Genomic DNA, 25828 nt, shown 5'->3' on the forward strand with positions numbered 1-25828 from the left:
GAAGGATTCTTCCTGGGAATCTGAATGGCCTGACTCACCAGAGGCTTCATCTGAGGAAAGGGTATCAGCCTGCTCAACCCTAGGCCTTTTGTCTGAAGGCGGCTGAGAACCTCTGTCAGGATGAGCCTGAGAGCCCCTGATTAAAGAAATTAGATCTGCAGCTAAAGTCATGATCTGTTTATCAGAAGTGGGACCCTGTGAAAAAGATTTAGGAGGGTGAGACTTAGCCTGGCTGGCAGCCTTAGCACGTGTGTAGGCCTTGATGGACATAGACACAGGAGGCCTAGCTGCCCCACGTGCTGGAGTAACTTTGTCCACTGGTATGGTGTCAGTCAAATCTTGGGCTTCGGTTTCAGGAGGAAAATCAACAACCGGCACTGGGGTAGCCTCCGGGACCAAAGTGTGCGGTAAAGCGGTGTCGTCGGCCTGGAGCAGTTGAATTACCACCTCCGAAGAGACCGATGCACTCGCGGTAGGCTTTAGCGTGGTGTCGGTGGAAGTCGCGGGCCGCGAATGTCGGTCCCAGTCCTTCCGTTTTTTGGAAATATGCGCTGTCGGTAGTTCTGACGGCATGATATAGGAGTAATTTTCCCCAAAAAAGTCTTCAGCAAATTCTGCCCGGCGCCTAAGTGTGCGCTTATTGAAGCAAGCACAGGCAGCACAGGCCGAGACGTCGTGGTCTGGGCTGAGGCAGGGAAGGCAGTAAGAATGGAAGTCCTTATGAGGTATTTGTTTTCCACAAGACAAGCAATTATTAACTTTTGCAGTTTTATCTGACATCGGCTGAGGCAAGAAAAGGTTCCCCAATGGGGTACTTAGCTTTTTGATGACTTCGGTATCTGAAAACACAGGAGCTGGCTGACCGGCACTTGCGAACTGCTTCTGCTTCGGGCACCGCGCAGCTAGAAAGACTGAAGAAGATGGCGTCGGCTGATGCTTTTGTACCCCAGCCGCTCTGACGTCGGGGAAGAGGCGACATCAGCCGACGCCGAACCCAGACTTTGGAATCCGGCCGACCGAAGGGCTGCCTGAGGCAGGACAACCCATATGTCAGGACTGCAGTTGCATTCTTGAAGGACATCACTACAACACTACGTTGTACATGACTATCGGTATTCTGACAGTCAGCACTGTAAGTTACAGAAATTCTTTTTATCACAAAGAAGTCACAAGTGAATGGAAACCCACATCATGTCTATGGCTTACAATTCAGGGAAAGACTGCAGAATTTTCATATTTCACAATTTCTGCTTGTAGAAACATACCTTATGTTTTTAGAGTTTTAGAGTTTTAAAAAGCAAGATAGGAATACATTCCCCTCTCTCCCCAACCTGGGAACAAGTCAAACCAAACAAATACAAAAGGGTACAGTATTAGTCAGGCCTATTTTTAATAGTAACTCTCAAGCAAACAGAAACTACACCTATTCAGCACCTACCAATCCCCATGGCTGCCGGCTAACTGAGAGTTTACTGTAGATATATATATATATATATATATATATATATATATATATATATATATATATATATATATATATACATACATACGCACACACACACACACACACACACACACACACACACACACACACACATATATATAGACAGACATATATGTGTGCATATGTGTTTATGTTAATAAATATATAAATATATGCATGTGCCTGTCTACACCTACATACACAGAAGTATACATATAATTAGTACATACATATATACAAAATAAATATATATAATATATATCTATATATTTATATATATATATATATATATATATATATATATATATATATATATATATATATATATATATATATATATATATATATATATATATATATATATATATATATATATATATATATATATATATATCTATAGATAGATAGATATACACACATACACATATTTACAGTTATGAAACAACTCTGCTGCTTTGTATTTTAGCTATGGAAAGAAAGAAGATATGTAATTTGATGGGAATTGAAATCACGGCATCAGCAAACAAATGACTTTGAAATACTATGTGTAAAAACAAAAAAAAATTGTACCTCAAAGTATTATGGAAGAAATAATTTGTTAGCATAATCAACATCAAATCGGCTTTAACAACATAGCACTAGCTTTTTGTTTTTGTTTGAAAGGGGGAAGAAAGGAGAAACATGCTTATGTTTGAAAGTGTGAGCTTCAAAGTTAAATGACACACTTTCAGACCAGTGATGGCACATATGCTCAAAGAAGTTGCATATCACAGTGTAGACTGTGCAAAGCTGACATTAGTGTGTAGCTCTGTGTCTTGCATACAAACTGCACAACACTGAGTGAAAACACTATAGGCATTTACTAATCAGTGTGAAGCGCCAATGTATCCTTATGACCTGTTATAGGTAGATATGCATGCTTTAGATTATTGGGTGCAAACTTGTCTGCAGGAGGTAGTCTGAAACTCTGAAACTTAAGACTTTTTTAATCTTTACAGAATCCACATACTTTTGGTATTGTTTGCTGCTGAGAGAGCAGAATGCTCTATCACTACTTTCTAAATGTGTCTTTGGAAAACTTCTGTGTTTATCTGAATGCTCAGAAAGCAGAACCTGAACACAGAGGCCTAAATAATCCAAGATATAACCACAAAAATGTAAATATTCATCAGAAATCCACTGATCAGGTCTACATCCAAACGGCTAGAAAACGTTTTTCATATGTACTACAGAGCATCTAAAACCCAGTGGGTAATGAGCCTGAGGTGCAGCCACTCAACCCTAATCCTAGTAATACAACAATGGAATTTCAAGCTTCTGTATGTTTGCTGTTATTCTGATGTTTTCTTGCACATGCATTTGCCAGTCCAGAAGGCACTTTAATCACTTAGTCATGCTGTATTCTCACAACTACATTGATCACTATGTCTGCAATATGTGACCTTACTTGCTCAGTAACTCCATATCTTTGCCCACTCAAGTCATGCAATGCGCTAGCCAAACACCTTTCTCTTCATAAAAGAGACACAGGTTTTAAGTTCCAGATCCTGGATACCATAGGCATGGGTGATCTTGAAGGAGACATCCGGAATATTCTAGAGAAACATGAACTCATGTAGCAATTAAAGCTGAACTCTTTAGGAAGCCTGGACTAAACTATTACTGTTCAATTAAAAGTGTACTGGAACTTAGAAAACTGCCACATTGTTTACATGACTAATTTTATTTTATTTTATTCTACCAGTTGGTTTTAAATACCATTTTAAATCAGTTGTAATTTAAGTGTATATTTTGTTTCCATCATCATACATTTTTTCTTATTGTTTTTTCTTTTTCTGGTTCTCTTTTTTCCACTTTATTCAAAATGATGTGTAATAACAATACTAATTATACAATTATATATATTTTTATAGATAGTTTTTAGGGTTTTTGTACACAGACCTGAAGAAGTCTAGAAGGATGAAAGCGATCTTTGTTAACAATAGGTTATGAAAATAGAATATGAATTTATACTTAATTTTTTACATGCAAAGTGTATATGTATATATTTATATATATTTTTTGATTGCCAAATGGACTAAGGTTGATATATTTCCAGCCATGTAGTATACATTGCTTGGATTACTTTCGAATACTTGGTAATTCTGTATCATTATATATTTTTTATTATTTGTTATTGACTTAAGATGAGTTTAAGTTCACTACTTCTTCTATTATTGTCTGATCTGATTAATAAAGTTAACACTGGTGTTTCTGCTCAAAATATGTCAAACACAAACTCTATATCACACCAACACTTTATTATAAAGCTTTCAACAGTATAAAATAATTCCACTTATCCAACATTTAAAAAGGAGACACAAATCACATGCTTATAACTGTTTATGGTATATTGAACATAGGTATATATTTATGAAATGTATATGTTATTTAAATTTTGATATTTTGTTATGGTGTTTTACTTATTTATTTATTTGGCGTTTTTCTTTAAGATTTGATTATTGTTTAGTGTGATAGGTTGGCTGAAGCATGTGATTTAATTGTGTCTCCTTTTTAAATGTTGGATAAGTGGAATTATTTTATACGGACGAAGGGTGTAGACCCGAAAGCTTTATAATAAAGTGTTGGTGTGATATAGAGTTTGATCTGATTAATATACAGTGATCAACTAGAGATATATGGGCTGAAAATCTTCCACTCAAAGAAGTTTCTTACACTGTTTTGGAGTTGAGGAATACAAGACAATGGTAGTTAATGGTGAAGGAACATAACAAAAGGCGTGAGTTACAGTACAAATAGGAGGAGGAATGGCGGGACCAGAGCAGGGATGCGAATGAAGACGAGTGATGTGGTAATCAGGTGCAATGCATATGCAAAGCCAAGAGCTGAGGAAGTGAAACTTTGGCTGCACTATGAATGACTTTAGTGAGCAGTCCTATCTTACTGTTAGGGGGATGGTGTTCTACCTTTTTGACACTTCATGGGAGTAGAGGGTACAGCCTGCAGAATTATTCAGTTTTGATATATGTCGGTCTTTGTCAGAAGACTACAAGCTTCTGGGTGGGTTGTATAAGGTGGGCTGGAGATGGACAGTCATTTGGTTTATCAGATTGCGAATAATAGAGAATTGGAAGCATGTGAGTTGGTGAGGCAGTTTAAGCCACCAGAGGTGCCTGAGGGTCAACCAGTGATGTGATCTATGGGATAGGTTAGCTACAAATTTTGTGACCTTGTAGAAAGTACAGTTGTGTACACTTACCATAAATATAGATGTTTGAATGTATTCATTGTTGCAGTCATCACATTTGGGTTATCCCTGCCAGGGTAGCCCGCAGCTGGCCCGGATACCAGAGACTTATAATTTCTGCGTCGGTTGCTGTCACTTGAGGACTGACATCAGGTAATCAGTAATATAAAGTAAGGCAGCTGATGCCATTACCTCAGTTTTTCTTGCCCTAACCTGTCAGGAGCCCCCAAGCAGAAGGCCAGGCTCTGGTTGAAGAACCCCACCAGTGGAAAATGAATATCAATATGTCCCTTGTAAGGAAAGGAGAACAAAAGGAAGAATGGTAATAAAAGGAGAAAGAGAAGAAAGAGGGATGGAGAGAGGGGAAACCAGGACTGCAACAGTGAATGCACATGAACATCTACATATGCTAAGTGTACACAACTGTACTATGTTCTTCATGTTTCACTGTTGCAGTCATCACATTTGTGTAGACTCCCAAAGCTGAGGAAATGGGTGGAGGCAGTCAAGGAAACTAGGGGCTGGCTAGGATGCCCTGCAAGTCTCCAGAGGCAACCCCTGCCCTGGATTTGGAGAAGAGAGGCAGGTGGTAATGATTGGTAAATGTGTGAACAGATGTCCAGGTGGCAGCCTCCAGGATGTCCCTGGTGGGGACTCCTCTGAGGAAAGATGCAGAGGTGGAGGCTGCTCTGGTGGAGTGTGTTCTGACCCCCTTGGGGTGAGGCTTTGCATGCTATTTGTAGCAGAAATGGATGCAGTGTGCTATCCATTTGGAAATGGTTTGCTGGGAGAAGGCTTTGCCTTCTGCCCCTGTAGCAAAGCTAACCAGCAAATGATCAGACTTTCTTAAGGATTTAGTCCTGTCTGCACAGAATCTGAGCTGTCTGTGCACATCTAGAGAGTGAAGAATCCTTTCCCTCTTGTTCTGGGGATTAGGAAAAATGGTGGACAAACGAATGGATTGGTTGAGAGCCACACTGGAGACAACCTTGGGCATGAAGGATGGGTTAGTTCTGAGGGATACCCTGCCTGCATGGAAGTTGATGAAGGGTTCCACAGCCATGAGTGCTTGCAGCTCAGAGACTCTTCTGGCTGAAGTGATAGCAAGAAGGAATGCTGTCTTCCAGGAGATAATTTTTAGCTCTGCAGAGGAAGCTGGTTTGAAAGGGGGCAAAGTGAGCTTTTCCAATACAAAGTTAAGGTCCCAAGCTGGTGTTGGTGCCCTTCTGGGTAGCCTCATGTTGCTAGCTCCTCTTAGGAACTGTTTGACCAAAGTGTGTGAGAAAAGGGGCTGCTCAGTGTGAAAATGAGCAGAAATAGTAGAGGCATGAATTTTTATAGAGAAGAAGGAGAGGCCACTGTGTAGTAGGTCAGCTAATTATTCCAGGATGAGAGGGAGGGAGGGCTGTGCCATATTGGCTCCCTTAGCCTGGATTCAGGTGCAGAACCTTTTCCATTTATCAGCATAAGACTTTCTGGTGCTAGGGCATCTGGCCTCATGGATAACATGCAGAACCTATTTACTGTTGTTGGCAGATTAGTTCGGGGTTAGGAAATAAGCCAAGCTGCCAAGTTGAATGTCTGCAATTGGGGATGCATGAATTCCCCTTCCCTCTAGGTCAGGAGGTTTGGAATCTGAGGAAGATGCCATGGAGGCAGTTGGGACACGCTGCGCAGCAAGGGGTATCAGTGTTGGTGAGGCCAGTCTGGAGCTATAACAATAGTCCTTGGTTTTTCCTCCCTTATTTTGAGCAGTACCCAGGGGATGAGAGGTAAGGGAGGAAAGGCATAGACCGGTAGACTGACCCAGGGGAAGGACAGGGCATCCACTTTCCAAGCCATACAGTGATGCTCCCTGGTGTAGAATTTGTTGAGCTGATGGTTAGTGTGGGAGGCAAAGAGGTCAACCTTCAGGGTTCCCCATTTCTGAGTTATTATGGTGAGGGTACTTCTGTTGAGTTGCCACTCGTGTGGGTCCAGAAGATTTCTGCTTAATTGGTCTGCCAGAGAGTTGAGAGAGCCTGGTAGGAATTGTGCTAACAGGTGTAGGTGCATGGCAGAGGCTGTGTGCCAAAGGGTCATGGCCAGTCTGCATAGAGGGTAGGAGTGAGTCCCTCCCTGCTTGTAGATGTACCACATCACAGTGGTGTTGTCTGTTTTGATCAGGAGAGCCCCTGGAGAGAGAAGGGGCTTGAAAGCTATCAAGGCATGCTGCACAGCTATCATTTCTTTTTGATTGATGTGCAGAGGGATTTGCTGTGGGCTCCATTAGTCCTGTATGCACCTGCTGTCCAGGTGTGCACCCCATGCATAGTCTAATGCATGTGTGGTGAGGGTCTGGGTGGTGGCGGATGGGGACAAAGGTAGCCCCTTGTTGAGGGAGCGTGCTATTGCCCACCAAGAAAATCTTTTCTGAGGCAAGGAATTATAGGTAGAACAGTTTCCAGGTCTTGAGAGTGTTGACACCAAAGGCTCTTTAGGTGCCATTGAAGTTTCCTCATATTTAGTCTGGCATATGGAATGAGTAGTATGCAAGATGCCATGAACCCCAGAGCTTGCAGGATTTTCCTTGCAGTTAGCTGGGGCCTGGTGGCTAGTTGAGAGAAGTAGGTTGTCAGGAAAATTTGTTTCTATGGTGTAAGTTATGCCATCTGGGATGCTGTGTCCAGACTTGTTTCCAGGAAGATTATCCTTTGGGTAGGCATCTGCTTGGATTTATTTTCATTGATTGTGTACCCTAGAGAGGTTAGGAGGGTCTTTACAAAGGCTAGGTGCTTGAGCAGCTTTTCCTGGCTGTCTGCCTGAATAAGGCAGTCATCTAAGTATGGGTAAATCTGAATGTTTCTTTGTCTGCAAAAAGCAATGGCTGTAGCCAGACATTTTGTGAAAACTCTGGGAGCAGTAGATAAGCCAAAGGGAAGTGCAGAGAACTGAAAGTGTTGAAATCCTTAACTGTTTGCATAAATTTTGCTTTTTCTTCCATCTTTTTTTTGAGACCTCTTCTGCCTTAGTGCCAAATAAGTTATCTTTGTGCAAGGGGGCATCCCACAATTTAGATTTGACATGGTCTGGCAGGGGCTGTTCCTTAAGCCATGCATGCCTTCTAATGACAGATCCAGTGACTGCTGCCCTGCAAGAACTTCTAGGGTGTCAAAACCACAGTGCAAAGTGTGTTTAGTTACTTGACTTGCAGAATACATTAACTCTTGTAAATCTTTAGATTCTGCCCAAGCAGGAATGGAAGACATTTTTTGTTTAAGGAGTTCCAAGGTATGTTGCTGAAATTTCAGCATATGGAACTGACAATTTAGTACCCTGATAGCAAGAGTAGCTGAGATGTATACTTTTTTACCCCATCTGTCCAATGCTCAAGAACCCCTGTCTGAGGGGGTGGTATTCTTATCAGAGGTTGCTTTAATCCCTTTTGGCCCTTGAGAAATGACCTTGGGGTCAGCTGTAGGATTTTTAAAAAGATATTTGTATGAGTCAGAGACTCTGTAGTACCTGTCTGGTTTTCTGGGATCTGGAGGAAGTGCATCAGGAGTCAAGCTGGATTTGAGAAAAACATCCTCCACAACATCCACGACTGGGGGATGGCTAAGGGTCTGTGTTGTGGAAGATCTAGGAATTCCCTGAGACTCTTTTTAGACTGAGGGTAGTCCTGACTCTCCCTATTGGAAATGGTCCCTTAAGGTATGCAGGGTTTCCCCAAAGAAAAAATCCTCTGGGGGAGAGGCTGAAGGAATGGAATCCTCTGCATCAGATTCCTCAAAAGTGGAGAGGGGTTGCATGTCTTCATATTCAGATGCATCAGATGCATCTGACTCTTGTTCAGACAAAACTACAGGGTACAGATCTCTTTTCCTTTTGAAGGGGGTAGCTTGGCTTCCCCTGATCAGCACAATAAGGTCTTCCACCATTTTAAGCATTTGAGACTTAGGCAAGGTAGCAGGCACCTGAGAGTGGGTTGTCGGTTTCTTGGGTGTGGTTCGTACCCTGGGCCTAAGAAACTCAGTTGTTTTGGAAAGAACAGTAGTTGCGAAAGAAGACGTCGGTCAGTAGTCCAAAGGACTTCTTCGGAAGCCGGTGTCTGCTCAGCGGCTCCAGACCCATCCAAGGTAGAGACAACTGCAGGATCCTTAGTTGAAGAAGAGTTTTGCGGCATACCAGACTCTAAAAGGGTCTCAGTAGCGGCCTGCAAATCAACAGAAGCAGGTAGCAGGGGCTACGAAAGCAGCTCACTGAGTACCGGAGAACTGATGACTAGCTTAATGGAAGTGTCGTCAGTAGGTCTGGACCTGTGCAGTCTGTCTCTGTCTTTATCTTTACGTTTTTTCAGATCATCTACTGTTGGATGGCTTACTGAAGCCATATTGGAATTCAGAGACTGTAAGCGAAAATATCTGGCTACAATAAGGGCCTGACAATGGATGGTTCTGGTGTTGAACAAAGCACAGAAGCAACAATGGGGGACGTCGTGGTCTGGGCCTAAACAAGTGACGCAGTAAGAGTAGAAGTCTCGGCGTGGTATTTGCTTTCCACAGGCGAGACAATTATTAACTTTTTTTGACATCGGTTAGTGCAAGAAAAAAGGATCCCCAATGGGGTACTTAGCTTTAGAAGACTTCAACTTCAATTCGGTAGATGAAAACTCAGGTAGCAGCCGACCGGCACTCGTGCAAACTGCTTCTGCTTTGGGCTCCATGGCAAGAAAGACTGATGTAATGGCATTGGCTGCCTTACTTTATACTACTGACGACCTGACGTCAGTCCTCAAGTGGCAGCAACCAACGCAGAAATACTAAGTCTCTGGTATTTGGGCCGGCCGAGGGCTACCCTGGCAGGGATAACCCAGATGTGATGACTGCAACAGTGAAACACGGAGAACATCTGCTCAAATGTGTTTAGCTGAGTTAGTTGTATGTTTGTTAGTACTGGTACTAAATTAAGGATACTAGGCAATAGGAGGGCATTAGTGGTATGCCTAGTTTTAGGTGCGTTTTTTCACTTTATGTTGCAAGTGGAAGTCAGACTTTAGGTCCTCATCTATTTAAACTCCTGGCTTGTGTGACAAGTTCTACTTTAGTATTGTTTAAAGATGTAATAGTGAAGGATGCTTTCTTTACTGTGAGGTGTTCAGGAGAGAAGAACATTAGTTTTGTTTTGTTAAGGTTTAGGAATAGTTGAAATGTAGTTACTATAAAAGTGAAGGATTATTGTGCCAGTCTTTATAATAGAAAATCAAGGTTGTTTGCTGAACAGATAACAGTAGAACCATCTGCAGACGGTACTAAGGTAGCATTATTACTGGCCAGATCAAGGTCATTTACAAAGATGCTGAAGAGAACAGTCCTAGTAAGGATCATTTTAGGACCCCAGCTGCAACAGAGAGAAAGGATGAGATGTCAGTGGGCCATTTTACTGCTTAGAGTCTGTTAGAGAGGTAATCAGAAAATCAGGACAGAAAGGAATGGCCAATGCCTATACTGGAGAGTTTTTATATAAGAGTTCAGGGTGTATATAATGTCAAAAGCTGTGGATGGGTTAAGAAATAGAGCAGATAAAAGCTTACCATCATTTCTCTTTGTGTAAACAGTATTAGTGAAGTTAAGAAGGGTTGTGGAGGCACTGTAACAGGTGCAAAAACCATACTGTGAAGAGGAGAGGAGTACATTGTGTGTGATGTAGTATAGAAGTTGGGTCTGAATGGGCTTCTCAAGTATCTTTGATAAGGAGAGAGGATGGTTACTGGTCTACAGTTAGTGAGTTTGGTAGAGTGACCACCTTGGTGGATGGGGAGGATGTAACATCTATTCCATAGTAAACGGATGTAAGATTCATTGACAGAGTGGTTTATTAGAAATGAGACAGGGTAAGCTATGGGCTGTACTGCCAGTTTTAGATATTCATTGGGTAGATTGTCTGGCAGTAGGGATGTTGGTTTTATTATAAATAGTATTTTTTTATTATAGCAGTGGGGACTGGCTGAAGAGACAGAGTATGGGGAGTTATTAGTGCGTGCAATGTGCACATGGCACTGCTTTGTGTAGAGCTGTTTAGTAAGGATCAAACTGATTTAATAAAGATAAGAGTTAAATACATTATCAATGTCAACTGAGTTAGGAGATTCAAGTGTAGATGAAAGTTGTGTTGAATGATCAGGATTTAGAATCTGATTTATGGAAAACCAGAATAATTTGGTGTTGTGATAATTTTTATTTTGGAGGTTAGTGTACTATATTTGTTTTTTTGGGGTATTTTGTTTTTGTCTAATTTAGTACAGCATTTGTCTCTATTTCTAAGTTCTCTGAATTTCTGATAGTTTGGATGAGTTGTGTTTGTGGTTCACATTTTCCAGGAAGCATCTTTAAGTTTCATGAGGTGTTTTGTGCTTCTGGAATGCCAGGGGCAGAATTTGACTTTTGCGGGGGTGAACTCTAAATAAATACATAACTGAGAAACTTTACAAGTCTTACTTCTTTGTATAAAATGAATAAGTAAAGGAAAAACTTTACAAATTGTACTTGTGGTCACTGCATCCATGATGCATGCCTTTTTTACATAATTTGCTGCTTTGGATTACGTGTTTATATTTGATAATTAGAGGGGCCCTCCAAGTCTTTATGATCCATTATGTGAGGCAAAAATCATATTGATATTCATGCAACACCTATCAGATACATGCACTGCTAGTGAAACAATGGAAGTAACACTGGCACAGAGTTATATTTACTGCAGTTTTCATGTGAAATGCAATGGCAGTAGGAAGTGGATAAATATCTGTAATATAGCAATGTAGTGGAATGAATGTAATGTTTTGGTGTGAGGCAGAGAACTCTAGTTGAATTCAAGGTTAGCCATAGCATAGGAGCAGAGGCACAACATGGAGGGACAGGAATGTAACTCCAGTTGATATAAGAAAAATCTGCCAAGGATATCTATCCAGCTTTTTTTTCCTTTTTGAGAAATTCAGAATACTGTGTGGGTAGAAGACCGGAGGAAATGGTGAGAGAAAGAAAGAAAGTAAAATATAGTAACTACAAACAATATATAGCAAACTACTCTCATGAGAAAACCATATGCAGAACCTGAGTTGGCACATAGATGCATATCAAGGATGTGCCAGTGCTTAATCTACTGATTGTATGTTAATATAGTGGATAGATAAGTGCAGCTATTGCATGGAAAGTCTAAGGCCTTGTGAGTGGAAAATAATAAACTGAACTATTTATTGAAAATTGAATATACTTAGCAGAAAGTAAATGTTGATGGCAAAAGTAAAATATGCCATCTTTAAAGAAGACTGTATTCAGAACTGCCAAAACGTGCTAAGGGTGACAATCAACTTCTCCATTATCTGATTGTGTACTTTTACAATAGTTTGGATGGCTTGTTCTTTCTGATCTCCTACTTTATATTCTAACCTCAAAACCATAATACTTGGCTGTTAATTTAAAGTATTTTTTTAAAGTATCTACCTTAAAGGTTTGGATTCCCTACTTGTACAAGAAAAAAGTACAACTATTTAAAGGCAAACACTTGTGGTCAGTCTAAAGCCACAGGATCAGTCACTTGACCTGATGCTGCTGTCAGACTGATTAGTGCTTAATGTCAGTGAGGATACTGACAAAAATGTGATTTATGTTTCATTAATACTAAAGTGGAAACATTGTCAATGATCTATATCTTTTGAGTGGTGAGGCCTTCCATACTGGGACTTCCTTGAATTGTTATGATCTGAGAAGCATTATCATAGTCAGCAATGAAAAGCAAACCACAGAGGAGGAGACGGTGATTATCCCTCTATGAACAGATTAAAGTGCCTTTTGCTGAGATCTGGGACAATAATACCTATTTGTTAACCAGATATAACCACTAAACATACAGTTCTTTTCCAGGTGCATCCCAGGAGCAATGTCTGGTTAATTGACTTGGTCAAGGTCACAGTAGTTAGTGAGGGCTGAAGGAATCAAACCCTGCACCACAGTTTTATCAAGTCCAACAGCATCAAGATTAATGAAGCTCAAGTCCTGGTAAAAGGCCTTGATGTGACCAGCACAGACTTGAATTTGAGCTCTTCTCCCTAAACATTACAAATTTCACTAGGAACACCAGGAAAAATGGTGACTGGTATTGTGCTTTTCCAAAATGTTACTAACGTAAAGTTACTGCCAGTGATCTGTGCTGCATGCAACAGTTTTGCTATGAGTTTTAGGCACCTTTTTCCTAGAAATACTGAAGAGAGAAAAAGAAGAAAGATCTTAAAGTCTTCTAGAAAAGTCATATGATTTTATTTTAGTCTGGTTTACACAGCCTCTGCAGAAAGCCACTTTCTTCATCTGCTCCCTAGTTCATCAAACATTTTGTTGCGTGCACTACCACTACTAATTTGAGCTGACTCTTGCATGAATCCTCATACTGATGTACAGGCTCTGACAAGACAACCCAGTATAAATTGTTTTTTTTTTGCTTTTTCAGACACTAGAAAGTCTGTCATATTACAGCCCCTTTCACTCATGATGTACATATTACAGATGGACATATCTAATGCAAGTCTTGCACTACTATAATTGCATCTCTGTTGATTACCTTGGATATGTATATTGCTAACCTGAAGTGAAAGCTGCAAAACAATTCAGGATATGAGAGAACATCTCCATAAGACAGATGCAGAGCAGATGTAATGTATCTTCCCGTAGTCTACTGGGGAAAACTCATGTTGCATACTTTAGCTTCCCACTAGCTATTCATTCTAAAGTGAAACACACCACGGCAACCATCAGACATGAAAATGTTTATGTCTATCCAGTTTGATAGCTAACAGAAATGAATCATCAACATTTTCCTATGACTGTGAAATAAATCACCACAACTGTGTGGTTTTGCTTGTTATTACACACTACTGTAACTTTCAGCTCACTTCCCTAATTTGATTATGGTCAGATTTTTCCATACTTCATAGGTAGAATCAAAGGAAATGTATGATTCTCTTCCCAGTCTCTCTGCAGTTTGGGCTACAAATTGAGTAATGCTTACAATGTGTCTGTGATACTGCACACACAACTGAAGTATCAGCATGTTACACGCTTGATAAATATATTATGAATATATCAAAGCATTATGCAGCAGGGAGGAAGAGCCAGTAAAAATGACTTTAAACGTATTCCACAACATAGCTGTCTGATTATTTTATACAGTCTGGACAGATACAAAGCTGCCTCACCACATTAAGAAAGTAAACACATTCATTTCTTGTGTCATTATCCAGTAATCATTTCTTCTGAGGACAGCTGGTACTTTTCTTTTTTAGTCCACATTGGGTTTTCAAATGTACTTTGATATTAAAATGTAGTGAGCAGATTTTGTTCCCAGCTTCCAACACTGGTGGCGAATGCTGGGCTGCAAAACCTTGGTGGCAAAAACATAAACAGAGAAGAATGACCATTTGTTTAGTATTCTAATCAGGTTCTAACTATGGAATCATAACTAATACTCCAGAGTCTCTATAAACATTTCAGTTTAGTCTGACATCTGTATTTATCATGTAGTCACTTCATTTGTGACTTAGTAGTTGGTTTTGCTAGTTTTGATTACCACCTTTTTTTATAAGCACCTGACCAGATTCTTATTTAGATTAATATGATTATTATCCCACTGTTTTTTTTTTTTTATAACCACGAGTGTCAAATTTTTCCCCAAAGTCCAAAAAGAGGCATTTGACAAGGGTATGTAAGTGAATGCAACCTTGGCACACTAATTCGAAAAGCAGAAAGTGCTTGCAGAAAACAAATAACAAAAAAAAGAAGCACAAAGGATCCAAACCGGTTGTAGCACTCAACAGTTGTTTAATGAACGCACAAACTGACATCCAAGATTAACGCCGACAAGGTCAAATTAACGTTTTCGTCCCACAACTTCTAAAGATAAAACTCCCTCTCCATGTCACCACCTTTATACACTCAGGAATTAGTTCACAACCAATAAAAAACAAGGAAAATAATATACACCACAAATGTGTACTAATACATTTAAAACATTTAAAACACATCTAACATACTAAGACAGTCCCTAAAAATCACAGCTTATATACAGTCATTGTGCCACTTGATATTTAGTTTATATAATATGATTAAAACCTTTAATTTAATAGTTTAAAACACGTATAAAATAAATAAATAACATGGATACCATAAAAGTGTTTATTTCTGAAAGGTCACAACCCCCTCTAGTGGTCAATCATAAAAACTTTCTCCAAATGTATTTTGTCTCCCATAAATAGTAATTTATTGCAGTTCATAAAATCCTTTAAAAACATACCTTGATAAATGTGTGTAAAATTTGTTTACATCCTGTATAGGTGATTCTAGTTCTATAGTTTGGCATATCTGAGTTTTAAAACTGGGGTGAGTGAAATCATGTCATTTAGACCTGGGTGTCTACAAGCTTCCAGTGTTACTTGCCAGTAGAGTTTCCTATATTCCACTCTAGTTTCCCACAATCCGCCTCTAGGGTCAATGGGTACCACCTCAAGAACAAAAAAACAAAATGCTGCATCCTTACACACACAAGTGTGTCTATACAGGGCATTATTCTCTTGCTTTGTCCTTATGTCATAGAGATGTTCATACACTCTTTTTTTAAGCTTTCTCTCACTTTTACCCACATAAAATGAGTCACAGGTTTTGCATAAGGCCAAATAGACAATTCCCTTCGTGTTACAGTTCACAAATGTGTTTAAAGTGATCTTCCTGTTTCTTGCTTTTAAGAACAAAACATCACCTGTCAACAAGTGGGAACAATAATTGCAGCTCCCACATTTAAACACACCTTTTTTGTTCCTCATACCGCTTCTAGAATACGTCCATAAGTACCCCTCTCTAACAAACCTTTAATGTTGTTACCCCTCCGGTATGTATATCTTAAATAATTTTCAAAAATGTGCTCCAAGTCTGATATTTTTGCAAAATGTTTCCATTCTCTATCTATTATCTTTCTGACTAGTCCAGCCTCAGCATCGTAGGTGATCACCATACCTAAACTGTAATTGTCATTCATGTTTTTATTTTTATTTTGTTCTTCCTGATTCCTCTCCAAGTTAACCACCTCTTGTTTCCCTAGTATGTGGGCAAATCTACCATTTCTTCCTGCCAAAACTTCTTTATACATTTGGTCAAAAAGTTATATAGGGTAACCCTTATCAATAAACAACCCTTTTAAATATTCACATTCTCTGTTCTAAACTCATTGAAGGTAATTTCTTTATATCCAACCAGCATTTCTTCAAACCAACCTAAACCTGTATCATGTGGTATGCAAGTAAACAAATCTATAACATCCAGGGTTGCAAAGCCCACTTTTTCTGAATATAATGTGCTATCCAACTGAGGTTGGTGAGCTTCGGAAGCTCATAGGACAGTTAACCCAACTGGTGGGGCTTCTCACACCCATCAGCCAATCGATGGTGTCGTTGGCCTCATCACTGCCTTTGCCTGGTAACCAGGAAGCCAGGGCCGTTTAGCTTCGAATGAAGGAATGGCTGAGTGCGAGCGTGGAGGTAACAATGCTTTACCTGGAAGAAACACAGTGGAAAGAGTGAGTTTAGATGTGTTTCTGAGGATTTCGTTCGAAAATGAGAGAGACAGGCATTCTGTGGGAAGGTCGCATGTCAGCCAAGGACTTTCTGATGTTCCAGTTGGAACGGACATTGCAGCTATGTTGCCAGGTACTAAACTGCAATTGAAAGATGTACTCAATGCTAAATTTGATTTTGGACTGAAAACACCACTTGTAAATTCAAATGGCACTTATGCAAGTATGTTATTGGATTTAGACTAGCTATTGTATAAATATAAAATGCTAGAGATGGATAATGCCTATTTAAATCATTGCCTGCACATTAATATAGTACCTAAAGGCCTTAGAGTTTGTAAATATCCCAATAATGTAATTGATGGTTCTGACTTTCACCAGGAATTGATTTTGGTATTTGAAAAATGTGGATTTGACATAATGAAGGCTATTATTAAAAATAATGAACAACAAATGGAACAATTGTATGCTATAGTTGAATGGTTAAATAACAATATTATCAATAATTTAATGTTCACCATAGACAAAGAGAAGTTGAAATACAATGATTTATTAAAGAAAATTGAGAACAAATGTGCTGACGTTCAGGTTAGAAAAGTTAAAAAGATTGAAAGAGACTTGAACGAATACAAGGCACAAACACACTATCCTAAGCCCAAAAATTGGGGTAGGGGTGATTACAATAATAACAAAGGTTGGAATAACATGGAAAGCAATGATTTTGGATGTAATGAAAACAGGCATGACTCTACTGAATTCCCCCCTCTTCGTAGGTCTGAAAGGCTAATGCATAAAGACCCGGTGAACTATGGTTCAAAAAACTACCAAGGGAGGAGGTGGGGGCCGTAGGCCAGGCAACAACAAGCTTGGAATTAAGTGACACTATTATTACAGAAGGTAGTAAATGTTCTTATAAAGGTTTTAATATTTTCAATTATTCAAGTGTGACAGTGACTAAACCCATTTTTGAGATGTTCTCAAAATGTTTTAATTTTATTCCTAGAGTGAAGGCTGACACTTTCAAACTGTTAATTGATATAAAACTCTTTGTTATGAAAAAGAATTTGGAGTTGTTTTTTAATGTGAATAAAAAAACTAAAGGCAATGAAAATAAGTTGGTAAGGAAAAGCATTTTAACCCACCCTTACACCCACAGTTGCGGAATTTTGAACTGGTAGTTGAAAGTGGCTTGAGAAAAACTCTAAAACATCACAATGTACAGTCTAACATGACCCTCGCAGAAAGAGAAATTTTAAACAGTCAGTGGTAATAAGAATTTGAGGGTTATGAAACCTGACAAAAGTGGGGGTATTGTGTTAATGGATTACATTACCTACGAAGGCAAAATGTTGAATATCCTTAGTGATACAAACAAATACGTTAGAACATCAATAAATGAAATCAATATAGCTTACAAAAAAATATACATAGTTCTGAATGACTTATTGATTGATGGACTAATAGACATGGAGACGTACAACTTTTTGCATGCTGAAAAGCCTAAAGTACCATCAATATTTGGTATTCCAAAGATACACAAAGACATAGGCGATCCCCCTCTTAGGCTTACAGTTTCTGCAGAAGGGTCAGTAACAGCTCCACTGGCAAAATATGTGGATAAAAAGATTAAAAAACTAGTTACAGACAACATAAACATACTTAAGGACTCATGGGACTTTTTGAGGAAGTTGGATAGCACATTATATTCAGAAAAAGTGGGCTTTGCAACCCTGGATGTTATAGATTTGTTTACTTGCATACCACATGATACAGGTTTAGGTTGGTTTGAAGAAATGCTGGTTGGATATAAAGAAATTACCTTCAATGAGTTTGTTTTAGTCCTGATGGAATTAGTTCTAAAGAACAATTTTATTTTTTTTTGAGGGAGTATATTACAAGCAACTAAGCAGAGTGGCAATGGGTGTGCATTGTGTCCCCACTTATGCAAACATTATAATGGCATATTGGGAAAATAAGTATATTTTAAATTCAGACTACAGATGTTTTTGGAATTTTTATGGTAGGTTTTTAGATGACTTATGTTTTTTATGGGTTGACAATGAAATTACTTTTGAAAGTTTTGTAGAATACCACATTTTTAAAATTTACACACAAATTTTGTTTTGATCAATTGAATTACTTGGATGTCAACGTACAAAAGTTTGATGGTAGTTTCACATCCAAAATATTTCGTAAGGATACTTTCTCAAACTCTTACTTACACTACACAAGCACTCATCCACCCCACCAAAAGAAGGGGGTTATAAAGGGTCAAGTGCGAGTGAGTAGAATGACCTCTAATTATGTAATTTTTTACAAAGAATGTGAATATTTAAAAGGGTTGTTTATTGATAAGGGTTACCCTATATAACTTTTTGACCAAATGTATAAAGATGTTTTGGCAGGAAGAAATGGCAGATTTGCCCCCATACTAGGGAAACAAGAGGTGGTTAATTTGGAGAGGAATCAGGAAGAACAAAATAAAAATAAAAATAAAAACATGAATGACAATTACAGTTTAGGTATGGTGATCACCTACGATGCTGAGGCTGGACTAGTCAGAAAGATAATAGATAGAGAATGGAAAACTTTTGCAAAAATATCAGACTTGGAGCACATTTTTGAAAATGATTTAAGATATACATACCGGAGGGGTAACAACATTAAAGGCTTGTTAGAGGGGGGTACTTATGGACGTATTCTAGAAGAGGTATGAGGAACAAACAATGTGTGTTTAAATGTGGGAGCTGCAATTATTGCTCCCATTTGTTGACAGGTGATGTTTTGTTCTTAAAAGCAAGAAACAGGAAGATCACTTTAAAAACATTTGTGAACTGTAACATGAAGGGAATTGTCTATTTGGCCTTATGCAAAACCTGTGACTCATTTTATTTGGGTAAAAGTGAGAGAAAGCTTAAAAAAAGAGTGTATGAACATCTCTATGACATAATGACAAAGCAAGAGATTAATGCCCTGTATAGACACACTTGCGTGTGTAAGGATGCAGCATTTTGTTTTTTTGTTCTTGAGGTGGTACCCATTGACCCTAGAGGCGGATTGTGGGAAACTAGAGTGGAATATAGGGAACTCTACTGGCAAGTAACACTGGAAGCTTGTAGACACCCAGGTCTAAATTATATGATTTCACTCACCCCAGTTTTAAAACTCAGATATGCCAAACTATAGAACTAGAATCACCTATACAGGATGTAAACAAATTTTACACACATTTATCAAGGTATGTTTTTAAAGGATTTTATGAACTGCAATAAATTACTATTTATGGGAGACAAAATACATTTGGAGAAAGTTTTTATGATTGACCACTAGAGGGGGTTGTGACCTTTCAGAAATAAACACTTTTATGGTATCCATGTTATTTATTTATTTTATACGTGTTTTAAACTATTAAATTAAAGGTTTTAATCATATTATATAAACTAAATATCAAGTGGCACAATGACTGTATATAAGCTGTGATTTTTAGGGACTGTTTTAGTATGTTAGATGTGTTTTAAATGTTTTAAATGTATTAGTACACATTAGTGGTGTATATTATTTTCCTTGTTTTTTATTGGTTGTGAACTAATTCCTGAGTGTATAAAGGTGGTGACATGGAGAGGGAGTTTTATCTGAAGAAGTTGTGGGACAAAAACGTTAATTTGACCTTGTCAGTGTTAATTTTGGATGTCAGTTCGTGTGTTCATTAAACAACTGTTGAGTGCTACAAACGGTTTGGATCCTTTGTGCTTCTTTTTTGTTACTTGGTACACTATCATCATTTTCATGTAGACCATCTGAATAAAATCTGAATAAAAAAATAGATCAAGAATGTATTTCAGTTACCTACATGACAATCTCATGATTTAAGAAAAATAGCTAAGGATATCAAAAGAACTGAGATCTGTCATAGTTATGACTATGGATTTGTAGTTAAGCATACAATGGTAGTATTGAGGGGATTATACAAAAAGGGAATAACTCTTATCAATACTAATGGGACTTGATGTGGGAATTCTTACAGCTGTACACAGTTCTTAACTGTGAAAAGTGCAGTTCTAAAATTTGATATTAAAATGGTGCTGAAAACATGTTTTCTCCAGTAGTTTTTTTGCATTATTTTCCCATACACTGTTTATTTCTGTCCTAGGTCAACACAGGGGTACAAATTTTTACCTACCCCATTCTTACAAGGGACTTCAGAACTGCAGTTATTGTGGTAATGAACTTCATATGGTTATATGATACCTTTACCCATAGGAATTGGTAAGAGATAGTTTACAGTTATATGTTGAAGGAAGACAAAGCAGTCAAACATTGACTTACTGTCAGGTATACAGCTTTTGTTACATGCTTCCAGAGTCATAAAGTTGTTTTCATTTCCCAGACATCCTCCATACATAAACTTTTCACACTGTCCTGTTGTTGCATTGTAGAAATACTTTGTGAAGAATCCTCTGCAAGGCCCGGGATTAGCTTCTACCAAACAATGCAATGGCACTGCAAAAATAAACAAACAACCAAATGAATAAATAAATAAACAACCTTGTTTCATGGTCAGCAGGAAAGCAATCATTCATCATAAGCCTTAGAAAATGCTGGCAACCTAAAATAGTGCGACATGAATCCAAAGGGATAAAAATCTCCCTTTTCTAACAATCTTTGATAATATGGATTTTGTAAATTAAAATTGCAGTCTGCATAACACTTCAAAGATAAGTTCATAAGCTTAACAGGATTGGTTTAATGTCTAATTTGCTGTAAGTTCACATTTGGTAAAAGAAAAATGAAGATCCCTTGCTGCATTCATTATGAAACATTTAAATGTCATGAGTAAGATATGAATAAAACTTTGATAAAGCTTAAATATGCAAACATTAAATTTATTGCATGCTAAGCAGAATAGCAGCATTTTTTTAAATGTGCAAAACAAACAAAAATAAATAAATAAAAAAAAACACCTTTGAAGGAATTTTGTTCATTAATACAAACCAACACATTTCTACATAAAGTTCACATAAATCTTAAAGATAAAAGTTATGATGAAAAATGAGGAAATTCTTAATTTATAAAAAGGTTAATTAATAATCTGTAATAATAAGAGCCATCACAGTATATAACCCATAACATATAAGTTGTCTTAAGATAAAAAGAAAGTATTCATTCTCCCACCTAGGGACTATTTTAAGTCATGCAGGCAAATGATGACTACCGTCACCCACCAAGCATGCAGCAAAATGTTTATATGTACCCCATCATATGATGCTTGGTTTAAAAAAAATAAACTAAGAGAAAGTTTTCAAGTCAAGAAAAAGCAATACTTGAAATTACTTTCTTCTGCTAATTCAATATATATATATATATATTTATATATATATATATATATATATATATATATATATATATATATATATATATATATACATACATACATATATATATATATATATATATATATATATATATATCTGTGGACGGCACAGTGGTGCATTGGAGTGCCTTCTCTGTGGAGTCTGCATGTCCTCCCTGCATTCATGTGGGTTTTCTCCAGGTACTCACTTTCCTCCCATGTTACAAAGACATGCACGTGGAGCATTTCTCCCTGGGCCTCCACTGAAAATTGGATTAATTCCATGTCAGACTTTCCCAGTAGACAAATGTTAAATAAATATGTATGTTAGCCTGGCATTATCATGAAGGAAAGAAGGAGAGTACAGTAATGTTTCTTTACATAAGACTTCAAATTTCATTGCAGTGAAACAATTTCCAGGAAAATATATTCTTTGCCTGGAATGCTGGCAAAATGAGTTTTCTTTTCCTCAACATGCTGTTGGTGACTGCAATTTGATTCTCACCCTTGGTACTTGATGACCAGCTGTTGGAATGGATAGCACCAGAGGAATGATTTCTTGAGTCGAATATCTGGCATTGTTCAAAGTGATATTGCTCCTCAATGGAAGTTGAGAGGTTAACACACTGTGATCATTCAGGTATGTGAATGCATCCTAGTTAGAAGGTGTCCACACCTTAGTCTGGTATGTGAATATAGACAAATAAAGAAATGTTATCATTTTTGTGTTACAAAGTAGATTCTAACATTGGATAAAGTCATAAGCATTCGGTTCTTCTGTACCCACCCACGCACATGTGCATTAAATACTTTTTTTATAACTCCTAAATGCCAAAGAAAATGAAATAACTTGAGTATTGCACTGATCTTTGAGTGAAAGGTTTGTAATGACTGAGAGAGCTCTTTTATAAGATTTTGCTTGAAAACCATCAGTAAATTAGAAAATGGAGACTCCTATTCCTTTGAAAATTTATGTTAAGAGATGCAAACAATGACTATAAGGTATAACTGTATGGCAAAGGTATAGATTTCATCATAAAGCACTGACAGAAATTAAATGTATAGGCACTTTGGATCTTTGTGTATTTATAATCCCGAAATATTATATTTCTAAAAAGTTAATAGCTTCCTAATCCATCCTGAGTTGTTCTCTTCTTTACTATATTTAATACAAAAGACTACTGGGTGCATGTGTCTTTTATCAAAAGTGATCCAGTATAAATGTATGGTTAATTGGTCAGAGGTACATGTATGCAAGTGTGGACTGAGGATGTTAAACTCAGGAATATAGGACAAAGCTTATTTACAGATGGAAGTCTTAACCTTGTGTGCTATGATACCATACACTTTCCAAGACGACAGAGAACATTTATCACAGACCAGATTACTTAAAGTTCTGTTAAACTCCATTCAGAGAATTCTTCTCTCCCATTATTTCCTGAACAGGTAAGTCAAGGACCTTTTCAACATGTTTAAGCTCAAATGCCTAAATATCAAGAAATATACAAGTCATATACTGGATAATAAAAGAAACAGAGGAGGGGATTTTCAATTAATAATGAATAACTTTGTTTCTTTTAGCACCCAGTTAGTTCAATTCAAGGTCAGAGAAGAGCACCTATCCTGATAATCACTGGGTGTGAAGTAGGGAATACGATTTTGGAAAGGTACTAGCCCACCAAGAATGCTCACATATAATCAGTTGATCAAGGCATGCACATTTATGGGCAGTTTGGATGACTGTTAGTTCATGCAGCATGAACTGTGGAGTACTGGGGAGGCAGAAGAAAACTGGACCCCCAGAAAACCAAAAAAATGGACAAAGGGAAGAGATATGGGCATGTGGATACTGCACAGAAGACACTCCATCTGAGAAGTGAGCTGTGGACCACATGATATGAGGTAGCAACAGTAATGGTTACACCCTCTGGTCATCCAGATAAAATTTTAATGCAGTGACATAAACAATGAATATAATTGTTTAGCAGGTCCCCCCTGCTGATCTCCACCCTCCACCTGACCAGTTGTTCCATTTGTTCCACATCACCGATTGAAGGGTTGGCCAGGAGAGGCCATCATTTAGGCAGCTGTCATGAGTGAATGGTGATTCAGATTCTTTTTTTCTGTGCAGTCTAATGATGGTATGCACCAAGCAAAGTTCTTGGGAGGAATGTGCAATGGCTGACTACAGAGGTTGCCCCCTCACCTCAGTAAGGGGCATTCCATCCAAGCCTCCCAGAAGTTCCCTGGGAAGCATTATTGCTGTTTTTCACAGTCTCTACCAGGAAGAATGCACTGATTTAGTGTCTCCTTGAGTGTGCCTAACTCTTTCCACCCACTAGGAGAGAACAGAAGCCACAATGCTTCATTCTTCACCTTCACTGCCTACCTCCCCCATTGCTTGGACCACTAGCTAAACCCCACTTGCCTGGGTCACAGTCAGGAATCCATTCTATGTGCAACAATGAGTAGACAACTTTAATTTCCTTATCTACATAACACCATTGAGATAAAAAATAACAATGATCAGAAAACTGACTGAAAATTAAACTGACTGAATAATGAAGATTGTAAAGAAGTTACATTACCTGACAAAGAAATAGGTCTTAAAGCAACCTCATTACTGAAAAACTAAACAGTACCACACAGTGAAAATTTCTATTTTTTTCTGCCCATTTGCTAAGTAATTCTAACTTACTAAGGATAGGGTAACATTTAACTTCTCAGTGTATCAAAGCAGCAAAAAATCACTTGATGTGAAAAGCACATTGAATTGGCCTATAATATAATACATTGTCAGAAATGTATTTATTAATTTATTCAACAAATCAGAAGGAGCTGTCCATGCCATGAGACAAGATGATAGCCAGGATTCTGAGACATTTAGCACAGTGCATTACATGAAATAGCATGATGATCGGCATTATACATGAAGGGGTAGATTCAGTGACATACATAGTGCAATCACACTTCTGGGGAAAATAACACAGTCTGCATCATATGCAAATAGCAATATAATGGTATGCAAATAAGTGATATTATAGAAATGAATAACTGCAAATGTAAAGGAGGGTAAACAAAGTGGTGTAATCAGAAATGTATAAAAATACTGCAAAGAGACCATTCAAGAAGTGAATTTATGCATCGCCATTTCTCGGTGAATATAAAAATTGTCTGAGCTAGTATGTTAGGAGTAATATTTGTTTTAGTACAGCAGCATTTCTTAGGGACATCCTTGCAGCCATTGTCATAGGATCATAGGAATGCAGCAATTTCAAGACAAGTCATGAGACCATTTACACCTTGTTGATATCCACTCTCTTGACATTCATCCTTTGAAAGAGCAAATCAGGTCAGGCCAAGGGTGAATTTGCAAATGGCCATCCAGTCATCATGATTTGTTCTGAAGGATGCAAGGGTATCAATCTGTTTAACATGTAAGGAGAATTAATTCTAGAGATGAGGTAAAGGTTGGGTAGCAATTCTGTCCCTCTAGTACAGTTTATTTATATGTTGATAGAGATGCAGATTCTTACTTCCATTGTTTGTAGAGCTGTTTGTATAACAGACATGCAACAGATCAAGAGGTTTGGGTCCTTAATGGAATGAAATACAAGACAGAGATCTCCACGAAAGAGGCTAAAAGAGATAGGGTTTCAAGCCTGTCTTGGTGGTCAAATGACTTTAGACTAGTAACCATTTTAGTTAGGAACTGCTGTAATGTTTCTTTCTGTGTGACATGTCTGGATAGATGTATAGCAAGGGGGGCATTGTACACTGTAATTGGTCTTATTAAAGTAGAGTACAGGGGAATGATAGCTTCTCATGACATAAATGAAAAACCTTTAGATGTCAGTTCTGCTAAAAAGAAAGATTGTCTGACTACTGATTCTACATGGTTATCAAAGGACAGGGAGATGATGCATAAGGTATAAAGATGTCTGAATACTGTTATCATTTTGTAGTGAAATACTGGCTATACTGTAAGTTGAGGATGAGAGGGTTTTTTACCAAATGCAACAATACTGAACTTTTGTATACTTAATTTTAGCCCTTTTTCAGTACATCGTTGTTTTTAAGGATTAATTCCCATTGTGCCAATGGCATGTCAACGAGTGTTTGAACAACAACACACTTAGCTATAGGACAGGGTTTAGGG

At 38.0% G+C, this 25828-nt stretch overlaps 1 protein-coding gene across 2 annotated transcripts in view; it reads right to left on the minus strand.

Annotated features, from left to right (window-relative positions):
- The window catches only part of LOC122804935 (tissue factor pathway inhibitor-like), an 844713-nt gene that overhangs the window by 189532 nt on the left and 629353 nt on the right, over positions 1 to 25828 (minus strand). For both annotated transcript variants that reach the window (XM_044075154.1, XM_044075153.1), the window contains exon 4: positions 20646 to 20819. In XM_044075154.1, the coding sequence (XP_043931089.1) occupies positions 20646 to 20819 (174 nt within the window). The remainder of the gene's footprint in view (positions 1 to 20645; positions 20820 to 25828) is intronic.

This window comes from Protopterus annectens, chromosome 6.part0, assembly GCF_019279795.1.
Source record: "Protopterus annectens isolate FY-2018-M chromosome 6.part0, PAN1.0, whole genome shotgun sequence".
Classification (NCBI taxonomy): Eukaryota; Metazoa; Chordata; order Ceratodontiformes; family Protopteridae; genus Protopterus; species Protopterus annectens.